The 26,754-nt window shown below is 50.1% G+C and overlaps 1 protein-coding gene and 1 long non-coding RNA gene across 5 annotated transcripts; one reads left to right on the forward strand and one right to left on the reverse strand.

Annotated features, from left to right (window-relative positions):
• The first annotated feature begins 1,645 nt into the window (after positions 1–1,645).
• On the forward strand, positions 1,646–24,983 carry IRX5 (iroquois homeobox 5). Of its 4 annotated transcripts, none has more exons than XM_054533924.2 (5): positions 1,646–1,904; positions 2,958–3,363; positions 3,537–4,316; positions 22,819–22,902; positions 24,669–24,983. In XM_054533924.2, exons 1-4 carry the CDS (start codon positions 1,656–1,658, stop codon positions 22,881–22,883), a joined length of 1,500 nt encoding a protein of 499 aa, XP_054389899.1. In that variant the 5' UTR covers positions 1,646–1,655; the 3' UTR covers positions 22,884–22,902; positions 24,669–24,983. The 4 variants fall into 4 exon arrangements, with proteins under 4 accessions (XP_054389899.1, XP_054389900.1, XP_063573374.1 ...); XM_054533925.2 differs by having other exon boundaries at positions 24,806–24,983; XM_063717304.1 differs by lacking the exon at positions 22,819–22,902.
• LOC134760397 (uncharacterized) lies at positions 2,469–3,028 on the reverse strand. Its single transcript, XR_010137780.1, has 2 exons — positions 2,937–3,028; positions 2,469–2,504 (listed from the first exon to the last, which is right to left on the reverse strand). It is a non-coding gene; the product is annotated as an uncharacterized LOC134760397 (long non-coding RNA).
• Positions 24,984–26,754: the final 1,771 nt, after the last annotated feature.

Consider the following 26,754-nt stretch of genomic DNA (forward strand, 5'->3'; position numbering starts at 1 on the left):
AGTTCCCGATATCCCGAGCTTCCGCGGCGTGCCCAAACCTGTGCCATCTTCTGTCCTGGTTCACCAGCGCCCCTGTCTGTCCCAGAGTTCTAGTGCGTCCGTGGCTTGTGGTGGCGGGAGGTGGAGAGAAGAGGAGAGGGTCTGTTTTGTATTCTAACTGTGTGGCCGTCGTGGGCAAGGGCTCTGCCTCTGACTCAGTTGTGTGTGTTTGCCTCGCCAGCGCCTCGCTGAACAAACAGTGGTTGGGTTGGGCACTGCTCTGCCCAGTGTTTGCAGTGGAGCGTGGGCGGATGCGAGAGTGCGTGCGAAGGGGAAGGCGACTTAGTTAAACAAAAGGGAAGGGGACCCGCACCCTCCACCACCAACGACTTGGCGGTGCGAGCTGCGTGCGGTGGGAAAGCCGGGAGAAAGAGGCTGCGAGGCGTGGGAGTGGAGCTGGGGACGGTTCCGAGACCTCCTCGGGTGTAGCTGGTTCTCTGGCAGTTCTTGCCCACCACCCCACTCTAGAAAAAGGCTACCCCGGTAGTTCCAGGAACCAGTGTCTTCTCCCTCGCCGTCCGGCGGGGGGTCGGTAGAAGGAAGGCGAGGCGGAGACGTGCAGACGTCTGAGGCCTGTCTCTCGCCCACCTGCTGCTGCCGGCGCAGAGGGGCAGTCATCCCGGACTTTCTGCGCCCTGGGCGCGGGCCATCCATCGGCTCTCCCAGAGACTTTCATTCCGGATCTCCAGCTGGCTCTCGGGCCCCCTGGCTTGGGGAAGGCGCCAGAGCGGGGTGGGCAACGAATGGCCTCGGAGCCCAGCCTGCCGGAGAACAAGAAATCCGCTAAGTCCGCGATCTACTGTGGCTAGGAGAGCGCAGAGCGTTCGCCGGCGCACAGTCCGCGGCCTTGTTCCCTTTGTGCTTCGGCGCGGCGGGACCCGCTGCAGGGCCGGCCGTGCGTCGGAACTGCCACTCCGCCCCGAGTTAGCAGAAGAGGAAAGTTGGAAGAGATCGGCGCTCCTGGGATGTGATTGTCATCCTGGGGCCGGCGCTCGAGAGTCTGAGAGAAAGCGAGAGAGAGGGAGAGACCGGGGAGGGGAAAAGGGGAGGCAAAGAGGAGGGGTGAGAGGGGGGCCGCGGAGGGGAGGCGGGCGCTAGGGAGGGGCGAGAGGAGCGCCAGCGAGCGGGAGAGGGAGCCGGGGAGGAAGAGGGAGAGGGCGAGGCGCGCCTGGCGGCCGGGTTGGCTGCGGCCGCCCAAAAGCTCCTGCCAGTCCTCCCACCGACTACACCCCGGGAAGGAGGAGCTTCGGGCGCGCACAAGGCGTCAGAATCCTCAATTTCCAACTTAGCATCTTGGCAGGACCTTTGCAAAGCCAAAAGCAGAGCCCCCCGGTGCAAAGAGCGAGGGGAAAAAAGAGAAAGCAGCAAGGGAGGGGAGGGGAAAAAAAGCCCAGTTGGGGCGAGCGAGGCGCGCAGAGGAGCGGGCGCGGCGGTCGCAGCCGGAGGCGCGCGGGAAGCCAGCGAGGAGGCGCCGCGGGCCGGAGCCCCGGAGCCGGGGCCAGAGGAGCGGCGGCCCAGGGCAGCCAGAGGCCAGGTGCCCGCCCGCTCGCCCTCGCAGGGCGCCGCCCGGCTCGTTGGCGGCCGCGGCGCGGCGCGCCCCATGCCCGTGTGTGGCCATGTCCTATCCGCAGGGCTACTTGTACCAGCCGTCCGCCTCGCTGGCGCTCTACTCGTGCCCGGCGTACAGCACCAGCGTCATTTCGGGGCCCCGCACGGATGAGCTCGGCCGCTCTTCTTCGGGCTCCGCGTTCTCGCCTTACGCTGGCTCGACTGCCTTCACGGCGCCCTCGCCGGGCTACAACTCGCACCTCCAGTACGGCGCTGACCCCGCGGCGGCCGCCGCCGCCGCTTTCTCCTCGTACGTGGTAAGTGAGCGGGATCCGTGGCGGGCGAGGGGCAGCAGGAGCTGGGCGGGAGGACGGGGGCGGAGGGGGACACGGGCCTAGGCGCCAACACCGACCTCCCCCGCCAAGCTTCGCGGCCCCTTCAAACTTGGGTGATTGTCTCCGCCAGCTTCTCCCAGGCCTTGGACTCAAGAGTTGCTCGGAAAAGAGAGCCGCGTCTTGCTCGGATCGCTGAGCTGGCGGGAAGGGGTTTTGTGGGGAGAGGTAGCTGGAATTAAAGAGCGGCACTTGGTGTAAACGTAAGCTCCGGGCTGCCCTGCAAATTTTATATTTTTGGTTTTGTATTTTGGAAAAGTAGTTCAAAAGAAATAGACCCGAAATTTGAGCAGAAGCGTGCTAAGTCTATGTAAATGTGTTTGGCCTAGCCTTTAATTAGTCCTCCAAAATGTTGCAAATCCGTAATCCTATCTTCGCAATCCGATTTGGGGGTATTAAATTTCTGAAAAGTCGGTCGAGCTGCGGTGCATCCGGGATTTTTCGGCCAGGTTGTAACTTCGGTCTGGGGTAGCATTTTTGGAGGGTGGGAGTGCCTGGGCATGGCTCAGCTTTTTGTTTGCATTTCTTAGCGTGTTGAAAAAAAGAAAAAAAGAGCCTTGACTTCCCTTGTATTCCCTCCTTGCGCCCAACGTGCGGCCGCTCCTGCGCCGAGCGCGGAGTCGCCTCATTTGCCCAGGCCTCTCTATCTGCATGGAGGGCCGGGCCGCCGTGGCCAAATCTGCGCACGGAGTACGGACGTGCCCGGGCAGATGGGGGCCTACGGGGTGACACCGAGGCCGGGACAGCTTCAGGGGCCCCAGGAGGACCTGACCCAGGAATTGAGGTCCTCGCTGCCTTCTGAGGAGGGGGAGGAGTTGCTCCTAGGTCTGAACCCCGCCAGCCTTGCCCCGTAGGAAGCTGGAGTGCGGGCCTCGTCCACCCACAGACCCCGGGGAGCGCAGGGAAAAGGGTGCTTCGGTCGTTCCGATGGCAGTGGAGACCACGGTCCACACTCACCTCTCTGCGTCTTCACTGCAGGGCTCTCCCTACGACCACACACCCGGCATGGCGGGCTCCTTGGGGTACCATCCTTACGCGGCGCCCCTGGGATCGTACCCTTACGGGGACCCAGCGTACCGGAAGAACGCCACAAGGGACGCCACGGCTACGCTCAAGGCCTGGCTCAACGAGCACCGCAAGAACCCCTACCCCACCAAGGGCGAGAAGATCATGCTGGCCATCATCACCAAGATGACCCTCACCCAGGTGTCCACCTGGTTCGCCAACGCGCGCCGGCGCCTCAAGAAAGAGAATAAAATGACATGGACGCCGCGGAACCGCAGCGAGGACGAGGAAGAGGAGGAGAACATAGACCTGGAGAAGAACGACGAGGACGAGCCCCAGAAGCCCGAGGACAAGGGCGACCCCGAGGGCCCCGAAGCAGGTTGGTGGACACGGGAAAGGGCGTGTTGGGCGGGAGTAAAAAGGAAAAGAGAGGCCTGGAGGGGGCGCGCACGGGGCCTGGAGGTTGGGGGCAGGGGTCTCTGCCTTTGCGGGCGGGAACCGGGTCCCGCCGCGCGGCCTCTGCGCCCCTGACAGCCTGGATTTCGCCCGCAGGAGGAGCTGAGCAGAAGGCGGCTTCGGGCTGCGAACGGCTTCAGGGACCACCCACCCCTGCAGGCAAGGAGACGGAGGGCAGCCTCAGCGACTCGGATTTTAAGGAGCCGCCCTCGGAGGGCCGCCTCGAAGCGCTGCAGGGCCCCCCCCGCACCGGCGGGCCCTCCCCGGCTGGGCCAGCGGCGGCGCGGCTGGCGGAGGACCCGGCCCCTCACTACCCCGCCGGAGCGCCGGCGCCCGGCCCGCATCCAGCCGCGGGAGAGCTGCCCCCGGGTCCCGGCGGGCCCTCGGTTATCCATTCGCCGCCTCCGCCGCCGCCTCCTGCGGTGCTCGCCAAGCCCAAACTGTGGTCTTTGGCAGAGATCGCCACATCCTCGGACAAGGTCAAGGACGGGGGCGGCGGGAGCGAGGGCTCTCCATGCCCACCGTGTCCCGGGCCCATAGCCGGGCAAGCCCTAGGAGGCAGCCGTGCGTCGCCGGCCCCGGCGCCGTCGCGCTCGCCGTCGGCGCAGTGTCCTTTTCCAGGCGGAACGGTGCTGTCCCGGCCTCTCTACTACACCGCGCCCTTCTATCCCGGCTACACGAACTATGGCTCTTTCGGACACCTTCATGGCCACCCGGGGCCCGGGCCAGGCCCCACAACCGGTCCGGGGTCTCATTTCAATGGATTAAACCAGACCGTGTTGAACCGAGCGGACGCTTTGGCTAAAGACCCGAAAATGTTGCGGAGCCAGTCTCAGCTAGACCTGTGCAAAGACTCTCCCTATGAATTGAAGAAAGGTATGTCCGACATTTAACGCGGGCTGCGTCGGTCCCGGACTTTTCTAATTTATTAAAAACATGGCCTTGGCAGTTATTTTTCCATCACCGAGAGAGAGAGACAGAGAGAGAAAATAAACTACCCCTCCTATTCAGAAGTTTATAGTTTATGGAGATGGATGACATAAAAATGTAAACATCTCCACACACAAAAAAAGTCTTAACCAACCGAAAAGAAAAAAAAGGATTTGTATTAAATCTTATTCTGTATATTTAATGTAGCATTTTTGTATTTAAATTGATAATTCAATATCTTTGAAGTAAATTATAAAATCAAGACACCTGTACAGGCATTTAATGTTTTTTTGTAATATAAATATATACACTTGTGTTTCCCCCAAAACTGTTTCATAGTTTAAAAATACAAGTTTAATTTAATTTTTTACACCTATTGATTCTGCTGGGTATGAGCTAAAGTATTACAGAAAGGAAACAGGTTATACTCTTAGATTTAAAAAGTGAAAGAAACTGCAGGCGCCTTTGTAAAATGCAAAATATTTAATTAAAAGAGATTTTAACATAATGAGAGCCACTCATTACTTTTTAGAAGCCTCAATAAACTGTCCATTGCCTTGGTCAAAAGGTGCAAACTGCAACTTTTTTCAAAGTGGGGACTGGAAGGTTCCACAGACCTTCAAGTGTGCCAGGGGAAAACCATAATTAGGCTGCAAGCCCCAGGGAACCTGGCCCTGCCCAGAATGCAGATCTGGATCACTGATGCGGGCTGTTTGGGAGAGATTGGACCCTGGAGGAAGGAGAAGAGAGACCCAAGTGTGTGCCCAGAAGGGAGAAAAGATGGCAAAGCCAGCTAGGGACACGCACCACCCGAGCGCCATCGCTTAACCTAATTACTTCCAATCAGTGTCGTGTTTTATGCAAAGCAATCAGCTGGTGAACTTTGCTAATGAGTTCGATTTTATGCCGGATTTAGCCCTTATTACTATTTCAAGGGTGCTTCGGGCTAGTGCAGGCGGGAGCATTCAGGGATGCCAAGGGGAAGACTTTCCCAAGTCACCGTCTTCTCTGCCCCTTCAAATTTGGGCATTGATCTCTTCTTTGGATTTGATTAAATTATGAACGTTCCATCTCAGACCGTGCGGGTGGCGGGTGGCCCAGAAGTGCCCGCTCAGCTGCGGGGCTGGGGTCGAGCGGGACAGGCAAGGGGACGGTTTCCCCCTTTCACAGGTAGGTGTCACACTTGTCCTGAATTTCAAGCCTGCACTTTGCAGAGTCGGAGATTGCAGAGTGGGCCGAAGGGGAGGGGGGAGCGCCACAGCCACTTGGGGGAAGAGAGGGGAGCCCCTGAAAGGATCCCTCCCTCTCACAACGGGCCTCTTTTTGGACAAGTGGCCTTCAAAAGTTCAAGGCCATTTGCCTAGATAACGAGGCCGTTGTGGACTCCATCAGGGTTGTCGTCGCTTTAGCGCTTTTCCCAGCTCAGATGCAAGAGTCCGAGTAGCTACAAAAATATTTTTGGGGTTTTATTTTCTCGTTTTAATCCCGCATACTTCATCTCAACATGAAAAGTCAGGATGCATTTGAATCCCTAATGAGGAAGAATCCACGCCCTGTCCCCGAGGCCGGCCAGAGATGTGGGTTCGGGCTTGGCTGCGGTGCTGGCGGCTCCATTTTGCACCCGAGATCTGGAGCCCGGACGCGTTTTACTTCGTGGGAAATTTTCAGTGGCTGGGGGACGGACTTGGGGGGGGGGGGTGTTATAGCAAAAACATACCCCAGCGACAGGAATTAATTTGCTCTATTAAACCCAAGCCTGAGTGTAGAGAGGGAATGTGTTTGCACATAACACCGGCTTAATTAGGCTAAATCAAAATGCACATATTTGCATTTCTACTGAAGATGACTTTAACCTTAACTCGGTGTTTTAAACCCACCCCGAAGTTTCACTGGAGTTGCTTTTGCTATTTCTTTTTTTTAACCTGCCACGGGGCTCCTTTATAAGCTTATTCGAATTTAAACAAGTTTGAAAGCTGCATTGTCCAGATGTTTTAGCAAACAGCAGTCGACTTCAGGGTTTAAATTAGTGAGAAAATTCACGCAGGGAAAATGGTTTCAAAGCTGGAAGTGTGAAAGATTAAATATGCATGAGACGATCGTATTTTATTTTGTCCCTTTAATTATAAATGATTTTTTTAAACAATTGAATTCCAGAGATGACTTGCTCTCCCTCCTTTCCCCCCCATCCCGCGCCTCATCCCCCTCCACCCTCCCCTCTCTCCCCCCACAGCCTGGTTCACAATCAGCTTCCCCCCCTGTTGAATATGCAGCCCCAGGAGTCACCTTTTCTAAAAAAGTCAGAAGAATAGGCCAGTCCCCTTCTCTTAAGGGAGAGTTTAAGGACGACATCAACTCGGCGGGGTTTTGGAAGCATTGGCCCTAAACCCTGCCCAACGATTTTAAAAAGAAAATTACAGGCCTCCCAGTGTTCCCGGGAATATGCAAATGGCAGGGCGCAGGCCTCCCAAATCAGACCGCGAAGGCTCTGGGCTGGGAGCCGAATGCCCGCCGAGCTGCCTGGGAACGGGAACCGCGCACCCGGGAACGCCAGGCGTTTCTCTTCATCCAGGGACGGTGCGGGGAGCCTCCGGCTGGGGAGCTAAACCGCTGGGGGCTCCGCAGCTGCTGCCTGAGTCGCTGTCCCCTGCCCGCATCCCTGCCGCCCTGGGCCTCTGCACGGTCTGCGGTTTTCTGTGCGCACTTGGTCTTCGGTACTAGCACCCAATTACATCTGGGTTTTTCTTATTTACAGAGCTGGGTTTCGGTGGCCACCAGCTTTTCTGGTGTTTAGTGACTTTGAGTTTGGAGGTAGCCTACCAGGCAAACGGGGGTTCAGGGCATTTAGGAAACGTCTTCCGCGCTTAATCCCAGAAGCGGTTGCGTGTCCGTACGATCCCAAGTTCCTCCCGGAGCCTCCTCTTTGCTGCGTCCCGGGCCCTCCAGCAGGCGAAGCCTCTTAGACGCGCTGGGGAAACTTCCGGCGTGTTCGGGGCTCAGGGTTTCTTCTCAGGCATGGATTGGGGCGCAGAAGTTGCGCGAGGCAGCGCCTAAGGTCCCGAGGTGTTGAGACTGTGCTGGCGTTTGCCACCTGCGCCTGACTAGGCCGTTTCTGGGCCCCAAGAAACGCCTATCTTGGCACTTAGGGACCAGAAGCCTCTGGATGTCTAGCAACAGGGGTCACGGGATCACTGCTTGGGGTCTCTGTAAGCAGTCCCCTGAGGCAGTGCAAAACCGGGAACCTGCTCTGTGCGGGGCCGAATCAGTTCATGGGATGTGGGAGTCAGGAGAGACGTCTTTCTCCTCCCGGCTCCTACACTCCGGGTACCAAGGCCCGAAATGCCGTTCCCCCAGCCCGGGTGCGGGGTCTGCAGCAAGGCCTCCTGATTTGCAAACCCCTCCGGGCTGCTTATTCCCGGTGCCATGCGCAGCCCTTGGGACCTAGAAGATTGTGGGGGAGGGAAGGTCGCACGTGCGGTTTTGGCACCGACCGTGCCTCCTAGTCCACCTGTCCTCCACAGCTAGCTGCCGACTCGGACGGAAGCGCGGAACAGCGCAATGCAAACCGCCCAAAGTGAAAGGAATGTAATTGCGCTCCCATGACAGAGCCAGACGCGGATGCAGTTTAGGAAGGGCGCCGCCTACCGGCCCCTGGGAGCCATGCGATTCGAAGGGAGGGGGACCTAGAGGAGACCCCCGCTATCCCTCCACCCACCGTGGGGCCTTAGCTTTGAACTCCGGCCCGGACAAACTTAAACTGCTTCGCCAACCCAACGCGCCACAGCCCTGGACCTAACTAAGACCCAGTTAGCATTGGGGATTTGGGGAGCAGGGCCCACAACTAGAACAGTGTTAACCCTACCGGTTCCCGCCACAGCTTCGGCACATTTCAAAAAACCCGGCGCAGGCAATTGAGAAATACGCTGCGGGCTGAAACAGCCTGCGGGTGGGGGCTGCAGCCGTGCGCCCCCGGCAGTTCTCGCCCCGCATCAGGTGTACGCGCACTTCCACTCCTGCGGGCCCTTCCACGCTCCAACTCTGGACCCCGCGCAGTTTTAATTTGCGGTTTGGAAAATGGGGGTGCTACCGTGCAACCGCGCCCTCAAAGACCGTTTTGGTCTTAAGAGCTTTTGGCCTGTGGGGTGAACATCTGTAGAAAAAGGAAAAACAAAACAAAAGTACCCTCCCATTGCGTCGAACCCTCCTATTTCGAAAAGAACTTTCATGAGGTCGGCGTGGCAAGGCCTGTGGTGCTCACCTCGGCTTCGCCCTACCCCGCCAGAAGCCCTCATAGGTTGTGTTCACTGGTGTCCCCCAGGTGCAGGGTTATTAGGGGAAAGCGGGACGCGCCCTCGGGCTGGATCTTTGTTTCCCTCGTCGCCCGGTCATCGAACAGGAGGGAAATCGGGCCCGACTGGGACCTTGCTGCCCGCCTTCCCCTTAAACTGGCTAAAGCTTCAGGACTGTCCCTAGACCCACCCCGCGGGTCTTCCTTTGTGTCCAGGGCAGAGCCGATCTCCTTTTCGTTTTCACGAGAACTACGACTTGGGCCTCGGGCACTAGGCGAGCCCAGGTTGTGGCCTAACAGCAGATCGCCTCGGGGGCTTGGCTGCAGCTCTGGCCGCACCTCCAGCGCTGGGCGGCCTCTCGGCGCCAGTGGGGATCTCTGGCCTCCTGTAGGCCGCGGGCCCCGGCCCTGGGTCCCCAAGGCCGCTCGCCGGGCAGCGCTCGTTTCCGGCACGGGGACGAGCCCAGCGCGCCCAGACACCACTTTCCCAGTGAAATCTGCTTTTATTTGCTCCGAGCAAACCCCGGGCTCTCAGCGCTCCCGCCTGATGGATGCAAATGTAAATGTGCACTTATTTAATTGGATCAGGCCCCAAGATAAAAGAGATAAACGGCTCCCCGTTTGCTAACTTATTTTCTGAGGCATGCAGCGCCGCGTGGAGGGGAAGCTAATGAAGGAGCAGCGCGGCGCTTGGCACTCGAGCTCTCCGCAGCCGTGGCACGCTGGCCAGCCGGCCCCGCGTGGGCTGCAACTCCTTGTCGACCTGCTTTGCACTGGCCCTGCCCGCTAGATAGGGTCCCCCCGGGACATTCTGTGCGCCAGGCTGGGAAAGTGAGAAGGCGTGGTGTTGGCATCGCGCTTGCAAATACCCTACCCTCGCCACAACTTTCTCTTTTCTCTACCTCGGTTTGTCCCCCTCCCCTTTCTTACCCAAGTCTCCATGCTTGGATCATACTGGCTGGGCCCATTCCATAGAAAATCCTTCCTATCTTCTTTCCCAGGCATCTTCTTAATTCCCCAGGCGTCGTCTTCCACCCCAATTGGAGGTTTCAGAAAAAGACGCGAGGGCCATGAAAAAGACCAGGTGCGACCCTCCAGCCCCCAGGGTCCTGCGGAGCGGCCCTCGAGAAGGAAAAACCCCCTCCTCTGTTCCCACAAGGCCCTCTTTTGGAGCATGAGATTTCTTTCAGAATCAGCTGGAAGACATGGATTAACCTCTTTTCTCCCAAATAATGTAGGAACACAATACACAGAGCACTTAAGTCGTTGCAAGGGGTGGCGGAACCCCGAAAGCCAAACATTATGAGAAAGGGGTGCCTGGCTCTTGCCTCCCCGGGGCGGGAGTTCGAACCTCAAGGCCAGAGCATCCTCCTTCCCGGCAAGTTTGTTTTCCGATTTGGGGTCTTGGTTTTTCGTTCCCGCAGTTTCTCTCATGTTCAGAAGGGCTACGGAGGAAGTCGGGATGGGCTAGGGAGAGAGACCTGATGAAAAAACCTGCCGAGAATGGGTACACAGCAGTCGGTGGTGAGGGGCGCCCTAGGCTGAGACACTGTGGGCTGGAGGGCTGGACTGGCGAGGTTGGGAAGGGCTGTGTGGGAGGAGGCCGGGCCGGGCAGGGCGTCCCGGCCACGCCCGGTCCCCAACGCGCTGATGGATCGGCTTGTCAGAAGAGCTCTGTGCGCGGAGCCCATCAGAAAGCACTTACCTCGCTAAACTGAAATTACTGTCTTTTCAGGGGCTAATTTGTGTAACTCCCATGGAGGGGCTTGGAGGGGGTTTGATGAGGCATAAAATGATGATTAATGAATTTATTGGCCGCTGCTCATCAAACAAGGACTGGAGAGTTCGCGTCTGCACCCGCGGCCTGGCGGCGGCGCTCAACACAACTGGGGTTCAGCCTCCAGAGGCTCAGTGCCTGCTTGAGTTTCCCCAAGTGCCCGGTCCTGAGTGCTTTTCTTAGCTGCTTCCTGCTGGCGGTCTCCCCCACAACCCCATCCTAATTCGGGGCACAGGCTCTAGCTGCCGCCATCGCCCCCTGCGAACCAGCTGCCCAGGCCTGGGGGGAGGTCGGCTGCAGGCCCACGGGGACAATGGCTTCTCCAGGACTGAGTGTGACTGTGGCACCCGAGGCAGCCTGGAGCTGGGGGACTGGAGTTGTCTTCCAAAAATGTTATGGTTTACCAGGTTGGTACTTGGGCCTTGGTGGCTCAGCCCTGCCTCTGCAACTTACTAGCTATGTGTCTTTGGACAGATCCAATACCCAATCTGAGCCTCAGTGTCCTCATCTGTGAAATGGGGCTTTACCACTCCTGGCTTTGTGAGGATTCAAGTGCACGGCACATGGCTATCCTTCAATATAGTTAATAAAGTCATGCTATTTTAAGACTTCAGTTCACTGGAGACGCTAGCTAAGGCCTGGGAATAAACAGAGGGTGGGAGACAGAGGCTTGGGTTGTGACTTGAGGGAGAGACAATCCTGCCTGAATGGCTGATCTTTCTCAGCACTTGCCTCCACCTTCCCAGCTTTCCTGGCTGGGGCTTGATAGTCGGGACAGTGAGGGAGACTGGAAGGCAGTTCGACCAGGGAGTGATCTGCTCAGAGTTGAGCTTTCTGGAGCTGACTGGAGCTGCTACGTGGCTTGTTTACATGGCAGGATCTACATTCAGGTTAGTCTGCTGGACAGTTCAGAACTTCTTCTTCTCATAACCCACCCTTTGTCTGTAGGCTCCTGTCTTTTGGAATCTGTCCACAAGGACCTTTTGGCTATTTCTGCTGGTTTTAATCAAGAACCTGCAGCCCATGAACTTATAATTTCAACTTGGATTATTTTCTCTGATTGAATCACCTCCCCTGCCTACCTCACACCACCTCACTCTGTCCGTCCCAGATCTCCCAGCAGTGGACTTCTCCCTTGCCTTCCCATGACATCCTGTGTTCCTGCAACAGAAGACAGGAAAGACCCTGACATTGACCTCTCTAGTGGAATGCCTATCCTAGTCTCTGTGTTAGTACAGCCCCACTTAAACTGTTCCCTTCCCTTACTCTAACCACTGTCAATTAAGCACCTGTAATATACCAGATGTACTGTTCCAGTCATTGGTGATGCAGCCATGAACAAGACAAAGTCCCTGCCTTCCTACACTTTAGAGAATACGACAGAAAATAAACAAATGAGTGAGATAATGACTTATTGCCATGTCCAGGTGATGAGAGTTATGAGAAAAATTTAGTAGGGTAAGGGGTTAGTGAGGGCAGTCTGGGAACCCTCTCTTAGGAAGCTCTCTTAGGTGTTTGCACAAAGACCTGGAAGAAGTTAGGGAACAGGCCATGCAGATATTTGCAGGAAGAGAGTGCCAGGCAGAAGGAAGGGCAAATGCGAGGATCCTGCAGTGGGAGCAGGTTTGAACAGCAAAGAGATCTTTGTGGAAGGGAAAGAAGCCTAGGTAAAGCCAGGGTCAGGTTATATGGGACCTTGTAAGTCCTGGTGGGATATTTGGGATTTATGAGAGAGGGAGAAAAGGAGGAAGTGTGGGAGGATTTTGAGGGGAGTAACAAGATCTAACTTATGGGTTTTTGTTTTGTTTTGTTTTGTTTTTGGTGTTTTTTGTGGGTTTTTTTTGTTTTTTTTTTTGACAGAGTCTCACTCTGTCGCCCAGGCTGGAGCGCAGTGATGCGATCTTGGTCACTGCAACCTCTGCCTCCCAGGTTTAAGCGATTCTCCTGCCTCAGCCTCCTGAGAAGCTGAGACTATAGGCACATGCCACCATGCCTGGCTGATTTTTTTATTTTTAGTAGAGATGGGGTTTCACCATGTTACCCAGGTTGGTCTCCTGACCTCACGATCTCCCCGTCTCAGCCTTGCAGAGTGCTGGAATTACAGGCCTGAACCACTGTGCCTGGCCCGACAAGATCTAATTTACGTTTTAAATGCATCCTCAGGGTGTGAGAGCTGAAAGTCTGGTAGGACAAGAGTGCAAGTAGGAAACAGTTAGGAGGCCAATGGAGAATTCAGGGGGAGGGAATGTTGCTTTGCACCAACCTCTACTTGGTAGTACCCAGAGAGGCGGGGAGAAGTGCTCAGGTTTGGGCTATATTTTGAAGGCAGAGTCAACAGGCTTTACTGATGACGGATTGTATATGGGCGAAGAGAGAAGAGCGGAGAATGCTGGATGCCTCTAAGGATTTGGGCCTGAGTCCCCAGGATAATAGGGGGTGTCATTTGCTGAGATGCCTAACATTAAGGGAGGTGCAGGGATTTTTTTTTTTCCCGGAAAGAGGGTAAGTAAAATACTCTTTGCCCTGACCCTCAAGCCATTGGGCCAAAAGGAGCTGCTTTTGTGGACACATGAGGCATCTAGTGGCAAAGCACTCAAATGCCCAAGGCAGACTCACAAGTCCAGGGAAAACTCAACATATCCTCTCTCCTGAAACCATAGACCTTACAGTTCTTTGACCACATCTCCCATTTCTTTTCTTTTTTTTTCCTTTAAAAAATAACCTATCTATCCATCCTCTCTCTCTCTCTCTCGTAAAGATGGGGTTTCACTATGTTGCCCAGACTGGTCTTGAACTCCTGGACTCAAGCAACCCTCCTGCCTCAGCCTCTCAAAGTGCTAGGATTCCAGGTGTGAGACACCGCACCCTGGCCTCCCTATTTATTTCTTTTCTCCTTACCAGTGGAGAAACTGAGGCTGAGGAAATGAAAATGATTTCTCCAAGCTCATGCCATGGGTTTAGAGACAGGGATGGATCCAAAACCCAAGTCTCCTAACTCCTAGGCCTGCGTTTTTCCCTGCCTCATCCTAGCTAAGTTCTCTGGGATATCTGTATTTTAACAGAGAACTCCTGGAAACAAAATGCTTTAACAGAGGAATGAATTTATAATGGCAGAATCTCAGACACCGTGACAGGCTGTCAAGGGAGATATATTTAGGCTGGGCCGGGAAACATCTTAGCCCTCCTCAGACACTGCTGGAGGATGCCTGCCTCCTCAGGACTCCGTGTGTGAAGTACAGATGAAGAAAAAGCTCGGAATGTGCCGTCTCTCCCAGAGACTCAACAACAAGGAGGAACTGGGGCCGTTTCGCCTACCAGGGAGTGTTTTCTTTCCTAAACAATTGCTGTTTGAAAGGATTTACTCATTTCTTCTGTTTGAAGTGACATCTGCCCGCCCACAATTATCCCATGTGATGCCAGCAAAAATTAATGTTCCTTTGCCCATCATTTCACAGCAACTCCTATCAAAGACAGATTGGAGTTGGGGGCAAGGCCCCCCATCATGGGTCCTGCATGCATTTATTTTGAATTTTTTTTTCTGACATTTCAGCTTCACTGTTTTTTTTTCAATCCTTTACTTGACTTGGGGATTTTGTTTTGTTTTATTTTTTTTCTGTAAATGATCGGTAGCTTTGTCCCCAAGGGAATCCACAGGCCCTTAGAAACAGCATCTCAACATCTTTCAAGCAGAGTGAGACATCTGTTATCCCTAGATTCCAAATCCCCTCACCGTTCCAGAATGTTCCGGACACCTTCCCAACTAACATGGTTTGACATCAGACACCACATAGTTGTTTCTGAGACTTTTTTTTAGATCCAAACCACAAGATTTTCTGTTTGTTTGTTTGTTTTGTTTGCCCTCTATTTGTATCCAGTATCTAAGTCCAAACCCTGTGTAATAGGTGTCTTTTTTTCCAAATACTCATCTATGCAAGATATTCATTGGTCGCTGAGGACCAATTTTCCTGGATCACATAAAAGAGAAGATTAGTGGCAACGTGGAGAAAAGGGCTCATTTGGAATAAATACCACCTCTTTGCTCTCATGAAGAGTGTGGCAGAAAAGTCATTGGCCTGGTTTATTTTGGTTGGTGGAGTTATTTTTCTTTCTGGGTTTTTTTTTTTTCTTTTTAATTTTCCCTTTCAATCTGGCTAAGGCCTGACGAGTTCTAGAGAATGTAGGAGGAACATCTGGGGCCCCATAGGGCTGGAGACTAGAAGGAACCAGAGCCCTGTACTCCATGCTCTTCAAATTCACTCATTCCAGGGCTGGAATGAGTGCAATTTCTATTTTGATTACTATTTAGAAAATAATTTCCTTCCAATTTTTTCATGATTTACTTATTTAGGAATATTTATAATGCTACTGAAACTGAAACAGAAGACACTTATAAAAAAAATTAATTCAATGAAATTATTGGCCCCATGGGTTTGAAAGTGACTGAAGTTTCTCAGGGTCTCTGATTGCTTCTAGAGGCTTCACCTGACCCTGTTCTTTCTTCTTTGCAGGCTGCCCTCAAAGTTATATGGGCTGCATGAGTATCTCTTCATCCCCACCTAAAATCATGTCATGTCTTTCCAGAGATGTGCTTACCACACTTTGGAAAATAGCAACTGCTTATTTTACAGATATGGAAACTGAAGTCCTGAGAGGTAAAGCAACTTACTCAAGACCAGTCAGCTGGTTGGGGACAGAGCCAGGGGTGTCTGCCTTCCCTTCCCCACCCTGCTCCCCTGACTTCCTCACCGGTTCCCTCTGGGAGCTCTTTCTTATCAAACCCCTTGCACTGGAATCCTCATCTCAAATGTGGTTCTAGGGTGCGGGACTCAAACGGGAGGGCCCTTGCAAACCCCTGAGATTTCAATGCTTCTGTCCCACTGGTCCTGCCATACCTGAACCCTTTTTTCCTGTCTGTGGGTCACTCTTTGGGGGTAAAAGGCCAAGTCCAACAACCAAATATGCTCTTTGACATCATAAAAATCCCTGGCCCTTCTTTTCTTCTGCAGGGACAGGAGAGGTGGCCAGAGTTTGCACCTGTGAGAAAGCACAGCGGGGCGGGGAGTTGGGGTTCTCAGGTAACGTCGCAATGAAGGGGTAGATGTCATCTTCCATCCAGAAGTTTCTGCCCCAGGAGCCCCTTGTGTCCTCTTTCTCCAGTTACTCACAAATGGGGTTTCCCATCCCAGTCCCCTCCTTCCTAAAGCCAACCACAGTGACATGTGGTAATTTTTGAGTGTCAACAAGTGGGGGCTTTGGGCTCCCAGCTGTAATGTCACTCAAAGTCAACTCCCCCTAGCTTGTCCCTTTTTCCTTCTTTTCTCCTCGGGTTGGGGATCAGATAGGCCCTCCCCTACCTGCCCTGGAAGGTCAGCCATGACCCTCAGTGCTGCTACCGCCCACCTAGCTTAGCACCCAGCCCTGCCTCTCACCCTTGCTCTAAGCCACACATCGACTAGCTGAATATATACAGGTTGGGCATCCTTAACCTGAAAATCCAAAATCCAAAATGCTCCAAATTTCAAAACTTTTTGAGTGCTGACATGATACTGGGAGTGAAATATTTCACACCTGACCTCATGAGACAGGTCACAGTCAAAATGTGGGTAAACAACACATGGTGTATTCAGTGTCCCCAAGGGAAAAATAAAATTATCTTCAGGATATGTATATAAAGTGTATATTAAATATAAGTAAATTACATGTTTAGATGTGGGTCCCCAAGATATATAATTATATATTTTCCAATATTCCAAAATCCCCCCAAAATGAAAAATACAAAACACTTCTGGTCTCAAGCATTTTGGATAAGGGATACTCAACCTGTATCTGCAACTAGAAGGACCACATGCAACTAAATTTCAAAATGCCCCAAATTGAAGTTAAGCCCTCTCCATTCCTCCCCTTAGCCCTAGGTTCATATCAGCTTCTCCCCACGTCCTGCACCCAGTCACCCAGTGGAGGGAATGTAGAAACCTCCTGGCACCTCTCTTTCCCTCCCTTCCATACTCTAATTGGAGCCTTTGTCCTCTGTTGCATGGACTGTCACGTATCTCTGGAGTGTCTACCTGCCCTTATCAGCTTTGTATCACTTACACGAAGCCTAAAGCCTGGTGTGTCCTGGGTATTCAATAAATGCAGATGGAAATGAAAACAAATGAATGAATCCTAAGCCAATATATTTGAACTTTCCTATACAATTTCCCTATGAATTTTGAAAGCAAGCTGGTGTCAGACAGATGTGGGTTCAAATCCTGACGGCCCTCTGTTATTTGGAGTGTATTAGTGAGCTAGATTAAATGCTCATGGAATCTAGACAGAGATGCCCAGCACATGCGGAGAGTGAGAAGGTGAGCTCCAGAGTGTGCCTGCCTGTGTTCCATTCCAGTTTGTGACATGTGCCAGCTGTGGAATCCCAGGTAAGTTGTTTCATCCCTCTGAGCCTCAGTGTTCTCATCTGTAAGATGGAGATAATAACAGTATCCGGCTCAGAGGGCAAATGAGATAATGTCTGCCAAGCCCACCAAAGCACATGGTCGACAATCAATAAATGGAAGCTGGGCCAGGCATGGTGGCTCACACCTGTAATCCAAGCACTTTGAAAGGTCGAGGTGGGTGGATGGCTTGAGCTCAGGAATTTGAGATCAGCCTGGGCAACATGATAAAACCCCATCTCTACTAAAAATACAAGAATTAGCCAGGCATGGTGGCACACGCCTGTAATTCCAGCCACTGAGGAGGCTGAGGCACGAGAATCACTTGAACCAGGGAGGCGGAGGTTGCAGTAAGCCAAGACCGCACCATTGCCAGCCTAGGTGACAGAGCAAGACTGTCTCAAAACAAAACACAAAAACAAAATAAATGGAAGCTGTAACCATTATTACTTGATAAATACTGCTTCATGTTATTGAAGATTACTTCATCTGAGAATTTCTAAAATTGCGTAGTGTGTTTTCTTCAGTTCTTAACTGCTTCACATGTTTTTGCTGACCAGCAATGTTTAAGGTGTCTAGAGTTAAAAAAAAAAAAAAGCTTATTTTAAGAATCACGCCTCAGAACATTATTTCATTACTTAAACTTGTTGCTGACTCATCTGTCCCTTGGTAACTGAGTCTTTACCAATAACTTTAATTACATCAATCACTCATTTCAAAAACTGCTGAATAATGAGAACTCCTAGAGGTGACACCATGGACTTCTGTCACACAAGCAGGGACTTGTGGAAGGAGAACAGGTTTTTCTTTTCTTTTTTAATAGCATTCAGTACTTCAAACAGGGAAAATACATTCAGTCTTCATTATTTACTTTCTGTCTATCTATCTATAATTAGCAATCTTCATAGCAGGGGAAAATGACAATTCATAACTTCTTGAACTGAATTGAATTTGTTTCATCTTCTGACATTTCTGAGTCATAAGGCCCAAGTCTCTGCCTCTGGGGTAAAATAAATGTTTGATAATTCTAGCACCAATTCCTTTGCTAAAAGCTGCTAATTACATAGTTTATGATTTAACATATTACCTAAACAATTATCTTGTCATTAATAACAATAGCTACCTTATTAAGCTCTTAGTATATGCCAGTTATTGCATTGAAGCTTTTATGTACATGATCTCAGCAGAATCTCATCAAACCCTACAGAGTAGGTGCAATTATTATCCCCATTTTACAGCTGAAGAAACTAAAACATTGCAAGATTAACTTGCCTAAGTAGGTGTCAAAGTAAGAGATGTGCGTAGGAATGTCTGTCTCTCTTTCTGTGCCTAGATGCAACCAGGAGAGAGCTGCTGGCTGTTCTTTGCTGCTATAGGCATTAAATGCTTTTCTGGCTATTCATGGCTCAGTTCTACTGTGAGGTGAATAAGGTACCTGCTATTTGCTGAGCTTGAAATGCTATCAGACTGCAGGGAAGCGGTAATCCTCAATGTGGTGAGAGGAGTAGGTAGATGCCTAGGCTGGGCATCTCTCAAAACCCTGCCCCAGAGCACACAGTCTTCCTTCCTCCTTTCCAAGCCCTTGTACCCTGGCTCCTGGACTGTGACATCGGACTCCCACTAAGTCTCTCTGATTCCAGACTCTCCCTGCATCTTTTCATCTGCATACTCTTCCCTTATTAGCCAGGAGACAATGGAGCTATGGAAGGATGTGGAGCAGGAGAGTGACTAAATCAAAGCTGCACTTCAAAAAGAGTAAAGTCTGGCCAGCCATGGTGGCTCACACCTCTAATCCCAGCACTTTGGGTGGTTGAGGTGTGCAGATCACTTGAAGTCAGGAGTTCAAGACTAGCCTGGCCAACATGGTGAAACCCTGTCTCTATAAAAAAAATACAAAAGTTAGCCGGGCGTGGTGGCAGGCGCCTGTAATCCCAGCTACTCGGGAGACTGAGGTGGGAGAATCGCTTGAACCTGGGAGGTGGAGGTTGTAGTGAGCCGAGATCACACCACTGCACTCCAGCCTGGGCGACAGAGTGAGACCTTGTCTCAAAAAACAAAAGCCAAAACAAACAAACAAAAAAAAACAAAGGAATAAAGCGCAGCTCCTGTATCTGTCATTCAAAGTTCTTCTTCCATCTGACCCCACTCTCCTTGTAGCCTCATGTGCCAAGACTCTTCATGGGTATCTTGTGCTGAACAGTCCCTGCCCACACACTTTTCCCAGGCTCTTCCTCTGCTTCAATGCCCTTCATCCAGGTCACATGTCTAAATCCACCTGCCCTTTTGAGACTCATCTGAAGCCCTTCTAGAGGTCTTCCCCAATAGTTCTAGCCCATAGTGCTTCTGCTGAGCCAGAGGCGATGTAGTTTACAGGCTCTGGGGTCAGGGTAATCTGGGTTTGCATCTCACCTCTGCCACGTATCAGCTCTGTGACCTTAGGTAAGGGCTCAACCTCTCAAAGCCTCAATTCCACAACAGTAAAGACGTGATCTCTGTGTCCTGAAGCTGTTAGGATGAGTGTGGGCATTTCTGGGGAATGTCTTATGAACTCACTAAGTTTAGCACTGCCTACAGAGCCAGGTATGTTCGTTGGCCACATACTGAGTGCCCAGGTAGAAGACTGGAAACAAGATGATTCCAAAATGCACACACTCCGGTGAGCTCTGGGCTGGCTGACTACTGTGATCTTTTCATGTATGTTCCCTTGAACACATAGATCTGGCTCTGGGCTTTCCTGCTCTGTTTGTCCTGAGCCAGTACCATACTGTTTGTCTTACTATGGCTTTGTAATATGCTTTAATATCTGGTAGGGCAGTCCTTATATCTTGTTTTTCTTGGTCAAAACTATTTGACTTGACTATTTGGGGGCATTTATTCTTCCACACAAATTTCAAGATGAGTTTATTAACTGTTTAAATCATTATATTTGTACCCTTTCTGTGCCTGACACAAAGTTTCAGCTTCAAGACTATGGGGGTGAGAATATCCACGTGATTCTCTGAGGACACAGAGTGAGAAAGTAATAAAGTGCATGCCAGTGTTCTGACAGGACCTGTCTCGTGCACCCTGATGGTTCTTAGGTGAATCCGAGGACCCAGGTGCCTTGCCTTGGGTGGGTGGAAGGGAAAAAGCAAAGGCCCTTTGTGGCTCTGAGGTAGTGTGACAGAGGAGTGCATGCCCTGGTCCTGGAAGGCAGCACTCTCCTGTGCCTGCTGCTCTGGGCAGGGTGCAGAGCTGGCTGCCTGAGGACTTGGGGCTTCTGGTGCATCCATACCCAGTGAAGGAGGTTTCCTTATTTCAGTCAGGTTTCCCTTAGATACCTTGGCCCAGTCCTGACTCTTTCCTATCAAATGACAAGTACGAGCGATCCAGGTCATATGGTGACTAATAGCATGGGCCCCAGAGTCAGGCTATCTGGGTTCCTGTCCCTCTATGATGGATCCCTCCTCTGCCTATCTGCCCAACTCACCCCCACTCTTAGCAAGTGGCAGCACTGCCATCTAAAAACCTGGAAGTCAGCCAGCTTTTCTTATTTTCTCCAAATTGTCACATCTAGTTACCAAACCTGGTTGATTCAACATCCTTGACTTTTTGCTTAAATCTCTCTTGTTCTCCATTCACTAATCCAGGCCATGGTCACCTCTCACTTCCTCAGTGGCCTCCCAGCTCCAGTACTGCTCCATGCAACTGAAATTCCCCACCGAGGATGAGCTGCAGATGTAGTGATATGATTCCCCTGCCTAGAATAGTCAATGGCTCCCTATTGCCCTCATATGAGGCCCAGAGGCTTCTAAGTATGATGGTGCTTCAAACTTTAAACTCTGAACCTGTAAGACAGTTTGTCATATCTGTGCTCTACCTTGCCTCTGAGCCTTTGCACACTCTGTTCCCTTTGCTTGGCAAGCTCTGTCTTTCCCCCTCTCCTGCCAACTTCCTACAGTCAGCTCCTGCATAGTGAAATATCTGTACTTGAAGCCTCCCCTCCCTTAGTGTCCTGCCTTTCTCTATGCTAAACATATGAAATAAAGGATAAGCATGAGTTAAAACCTCACTTCTACCCTTGACTAGTTGCGTGCTCTTGGATACTTAATTCACCTCTGAGATTCAGTTTCTCCATCTGTTAAAATGGGACACAATCATAATGTTAGGAGTCCATTTCAGGCAGACACTTTAAAAGTCAGTGTCTGCTTTCCTGGTTTGTAGGATTGTTGTGAGAATTAAAGGAGATTGCTGCAGGCAATCTTTCTAGGCCTGTGGACTGTTGCAGGAAAACTTTCTAAACAGATGCATAAGGCTCAAACCTACCCAAAGGAGCTTTCATTGAGATTGAACTCACAGCACAATGGTTAACAACTTCTTGAGAATCATTTTTTCTTTTTGTTCCCCAAGGGGACCCCAGTCTTGTTTGGGGAGGCAATGTGCCCTGCCCTAGGGGAGGAACCGATTATATTCTGTTGTAAGAATTCCATTTCCCTTTTGCATGATGCTGTCTTTTCCAGCCTTCCTTGCAGCTAGGTGGTCATGTGACCAATTCTGGCCAATGAGATTAAAAAAATGTACTAACCTTTCTGAATCTCAGCCTCTTATTTTATAAAATCAAAGTGCAGTGATGTTTAATCTCCCCTTTTCTTTTTTTCTTTTCTTTCTTTCTTTTTTTTTTTGAGATGCAGTCTTGCTCTGTTGCCCAGGCTGGAGTGCAATGGCACGATCTTGGCTCACTGCAACCTCCGCCTCCCAGGTTCAAGTGATTCTCCCACCTCAGCCTCCTGAGTAGCTGGGATTACAGGCATGCACCACCATGCTCAGCTAATTTTTGTATTTTTAGTAAAGACGAGGTTTCACCATGTTGGCCAGGCTCATCTCAAACTCCTGACCTCAAGTGATCCACCCACTTCGGCCTCCCAAAACGCTGAGATTACAGGTGTGAGCTACCGTGCCCAGCCTTTTTTTTTTTTTCTTTTTAAAGCAGAAGATCCTCTTTTTTTTGTTCCAAAGAAATCTTACCTGGAATCCTAATATATAACAAACAAAGCACGATTGCTGTAATTGAAATGGAGATTGGAGACTGCAGGAGTCCTCTCCCAGCCTTTCTGGGCAGTCCCTGTAGATATCTGCAAAACAATACTTGGAAATCCTCTGGGTTGGAGAATATCTGTATTCTGTAGTGGATATGTGTTGTCTTATATAATTTTGGGGACAACCAGATTCCATTCCTGCACCCTGAATTTCTCCCTGAGAACCACCATTCCATTTCCCCAGGTCCATATGCTTTTGATGAAGTTAATTCAATTCGGTTCCAGGGCTAGGCATATGATTTTGGCATGCCCAACATTTCATCCCACTGGACTCAGTGATTGGTTCAGGAATGTGCACGTGACCCAATTTAGCCCAGTGAGATTAGATATAGGATTTTTATTAAAATTGAAGAGAGGTGGAATTTTTTTTCCCCATTAAACTTGAACTCTGGGACTATGAAACCTGAAAATAAAGTCTACATGGAAGTAAACAGAGCTGAAAGATGGAAAGAGACCAGATCTCAGAGGTGTTAAGCCATTGGATTAAGATTTGCCTGAAGACAGACAGATCTGCCACTGGACCTTTGGTTTTGTGAGTCAATTTTTTTATTTTTTAATTTAAGTAGCTGGAGTTTCACCTTCTATTATTTGCAACCTAGAGTCCCAACTAGTATGGATTCCTTCCAGGTCCAGAATCCCAGGATCCTCAGGGAGGTAGATTTTGGGGCTGTTCACCAACTTTCCACTTTTTCTTCTTCTGAGCACATGGTAGGATTGCACTTCCTCACTCATTCTGAGTGGGGCATGACATATGACTATGGTGTATGACTTTCTTTGTCAACAAAATGTGAGTAGACGTGATATGTGTCACTTCCAGGTGGGCTCTTTAAAGTCAGCGCATGATTCACTCCTCTCTTTCTTTCCCATAATAATGTTCCAGATGTTGGAAGCTCCATCAGCCTGGGTCCCAGATTGAAGACAACGAGGAGCACAGATCTCTGCTGACCCTTGATGGATTTGTACTGTGAGCAAGAAATAAACTCTTTTTATTTTAAGCCATTGAAATATTGGATCAGTTGCTAGAGTAGCATACCTTAGCCTACCCTGAATGATAAATGAATAATTCTTCTTTACTTCCTACTCCTTCTGTTCTTCTCCTTCTTCTCTTCCTCCTCCTCTTTTTCCTCTTCTCTTCCTCTCTCCTCCCTTACTCCATCTCTTTCTTCTTGCAGCCTTGCTCTGGCCAGCAGTCTTGTAACTCTATTTCTTTACTTACCTTCTGTCAACAGACCATTAAAAGGGTTCCATGATTGCTCTTCTCCAGCCTTCCCAGTGACATCCAAGTGGACACTGGCAGGAGATAATCAGTCTACCTCAACAAAGTCATGCTGGTGGTATCCCCACTGGTGCCAATCAATTACAGCTGTCAGTCATTCATTCTTCCTAGTACTGGTCTCAGTAGGGGCCAACTTCCTGATCATATTGTTGGACACACAGGGCTCTGAGTTCTAGAATAAAACTTTCTCCAGAAATTTCCATTCATTATCTTATGACAATTAAAAAGATTCTGAAGTTTGTGGCATGGTATTCATAACATAGTGCTCTGCCAAGATAAAAAATGGACAGGCAGGCACAGTGGCTCACGCCTGTAATCCCCGTTCTTTGGGAGGCCAAGGTGGGAGGACCGACTGAGCCCAGGACTTCAAGACCAGCCTGGGCAACATAGGGAAACCTCATCTCTACATAAAATTTAAAAATTAGTTGGGCATGGTGGTGCACATCTGTAGTCCCAGCTACTTGGGAGGCTGAGGTAGGAGGATCACTTGGACCTTTATAGTTGAGGCTACAGTGAGCTGTGAGTTTACCACTGCACTCCAGCCTGGGCGACAGAGTAAAACTCTGTCTCAAACAACAGCAACAACAACAAAATGTACAACTAAAAGAATTATATGCATCAGCTTTAGTTGTTAATAAGCAATTTTTAGGGCTGATCAGCTAATTAAGCCAATGCACAAGATTCTGCGTCTGGGGTGGATATTTGGGAATGACTAAGTTCTGTTGAATGAAAAAGTAGAAGTAAATCATTCCTGAAGCTTGAGTGCGATCATTATCATTAACATATGAGACACTGTATAGCTCAGGAGTCTCAGATGCATCTGCTAATAGGGGCCAGACAGACCATGGCAGTTATTAGAGCAGGCTAGTGGGAGTGGTGGGGATCGTGGGGACCTTCACAGGGATACTTCTTCTACATTCAGCTCTGGCTGATTGTCCCCATGTAGGAATGTAGGCCCAATGTTGCTAGTTCTTTCTTTTTTTTTTTTTTCTTCAGGAGACTTGAAATCCATCTGCTTGTTAACCAGATTTTTTTCTAAAATACTGTAAAGTTCAAACTTCGTCGGTGACCACGGGTAGAATGTTTGATAGTGTATAACACATGGTCACCCTTATTATGTCTTGCCATTCTACATTGTGTCCATTCCACAGATTAGGAAACCAAGGCTCAGGAAGGTGCAGTGACTCCCCCAGATGGACATAGCCAGGTTCTGAAACTTGAACCTACACCATTTGGCTCCACGTCAACTGCTTTCTCTTCCTCCTCTATCATAGCTGTCTCCTCATGGCTGAATATGTAATGGAGAGACTGATAGTACACCAAAGATTCATGCTTCCATTTCCATAGCACACGTGGTGAGTGGGAAGTGGCTATGAGCTAGGGACTGCAATTTCCAGCCTCTCTTCTTGTTTTATTTTTTATTGTTTTCTTTTATTTTTTATTTTTTTCTGCAGCCTCTCTTCTAGATCAAGTCATGTGACAAGTTCTTGCCAATGAATGGAACATGACAGGAAGTGATATGTGTTGTTTCCAGGCAACAGCAATTAAGAAATGGGTGCGTCTTCTCCACCCTCTCTTTCCCCTCCCACAGCTTGCTGCAGAGGAACCCAGCGACCTTGGAAGCCATGTGTTGAAGATGAAAGGACCACAAGATGGAATACCTCCAGGTTCCTGATGTATTTTCCTCCAAATATGTCATTTGGAGGAAAGCCAACTCCAATGCGTAGTGCTCATTTTGGACTTGATAAATAAACTTTCATTGTCTTTAAGTCATTATATATTTTTTGTTTTGTTATAGCAATTAGCATTACCTTAACTGATACAAATATGAATGGACTTTAAAACATTTTTCCTTTTTCCCTTCCATAGTAACAGGAAGAGTTCATAATGGACAGGGTTATCCACTTGAATCCAGCAGGTCTTGGATGAGAAAATGACTCAAATTAGGTTTGGTTTCTAGGGATGGGAGTGTAGTGGCCCTCAGTGTCCCAGTGTCACTGCCTCTTGACCCTCTGCCCCCTTCCCAACCTGGCATTAAAGGAGGCCTCATTCATGCTTCAGCCTGGGGTGAACAGATCATCATTGCTGTCTTCTGGAGGAAGGCAACAGACAAAACAAGCATTCGGCCTGTCTGGGCTGCACACCCTCAACCAAGATAGGAGTCAACATGTTTGGGAACATCAAAGACAGTGTGGTATCTTAAGCATAAGGAGATTAACATTTACAAAGGTTTGCCCCTCGGCCTAGTCCCAGGAATTCAGCAGACAGAGCCAGGAGGGACAATTAACATCGCCCATCCACACTGGGGTCTTCTGGCATCTCAGAAGATTTTCTTTTGAGCTTTCTGCTAGATCTGGGATGGAGGAGGCAAAGTCTAGTCTGATATCTGAGCAAGAACCCTCTGCACTCAAAAGAGATGTTAAAACATGCTGGGCATGACAGTATAGGTGTGAAGTCCCATGGGAGAATTCTGCCCCACTAACTACTGTGCACTGGCAGTCAAAGGGAGAGAGTTTTTACCCAGAAAGTCAGTACCCTCCTAAGCCAGCCAGTCAGTACAAAGGGACTGAGGTGGGCTGTGTGGCCGGAGGAGGGATGAGGCACTGGTTTGCCTCTTTGAAGCAGAAGGGAAAGAATATCCCAACACGCTCCAAGCGCTGGCAACAGTAGGCAATAGATGGGGGACCTAAATCCCTTACAGCTGTTGGAAACCATACCCTATTCAGAGATAATTGGCAATTAGTTAAACAACTCCTGTTTAAAACATTCCTCCTCCCCATCCTTAAAGACAGCTGTGTTTAAAAAGGGAAGGGGAGAGACTTCTCAGGAAACCTAATCTTCAAGTCAATAAAAACATAACAGAGCTCTGGGAATCAATGAGTTAGAGAATTTAGAACTATGTCCAGGCAATAGAACATCTTTCTAAGACCTATTGCTCCATTTTTCTCTTGCAGTACAACATAGTGGCCAAGAGCACAAACTCGGGGGTTAGAAAGGCCTACGTTTGAGGACGTACTCTGCCACTTATGAGCTGTGGGAACTTGGGCAAGTTGCTTAAACTCTCTAAGCCTCATTTTTTTCATCTGTAAAATGGGCATGATAGTAATTGTACTATGAAGATTAAATGAGATGGTGCCTGGCACAGAGTCAGTACTCAGAGGTGTCAGCTCATAGGCATACAGGCATATTCAAACCCAAATTCTTTAGCCTGGTATTCAAGGTCTTCTGCAGTTTATCTCCAATCAACTCTTCCTAACTCTGCCCCACCTCATGTCCTCTATTATCTAGCCAAAAAGAACCAACCCACCAGGCTTTAGTTTCCTCTTCTGTGAGATGAGATCAATGAATTGGATTGTCTCTAAGGTTCCTACCAATCCTACTCTTCTAGGACTTGGGAAAGCCCCACCCCATACCTTTGACCACACCATTCTCTCTGCCTAGGACTCTTTCTTCTCATCTTCATTTGTCAGTCTTACCAAGCCTTCAAAAAACCTTCCCAGGGAAGGGATTTATTTCTTCTTGTAAATCAGCTCAAATCAA

Source organism: Pongo abelii, chromosome 18 (genome assembly GCF_028885655.2).
Source record: "Pongo abelii isolate AG06213 chromosome 18, NHGRI_mPonAbe1-v2.0_pri, whole genome shotgun sequence".
NCBI lineage: Eukaryota > Metazoa > Chordata > Mammalia > Primates > Hominidae > Pongo > Pongo abelii.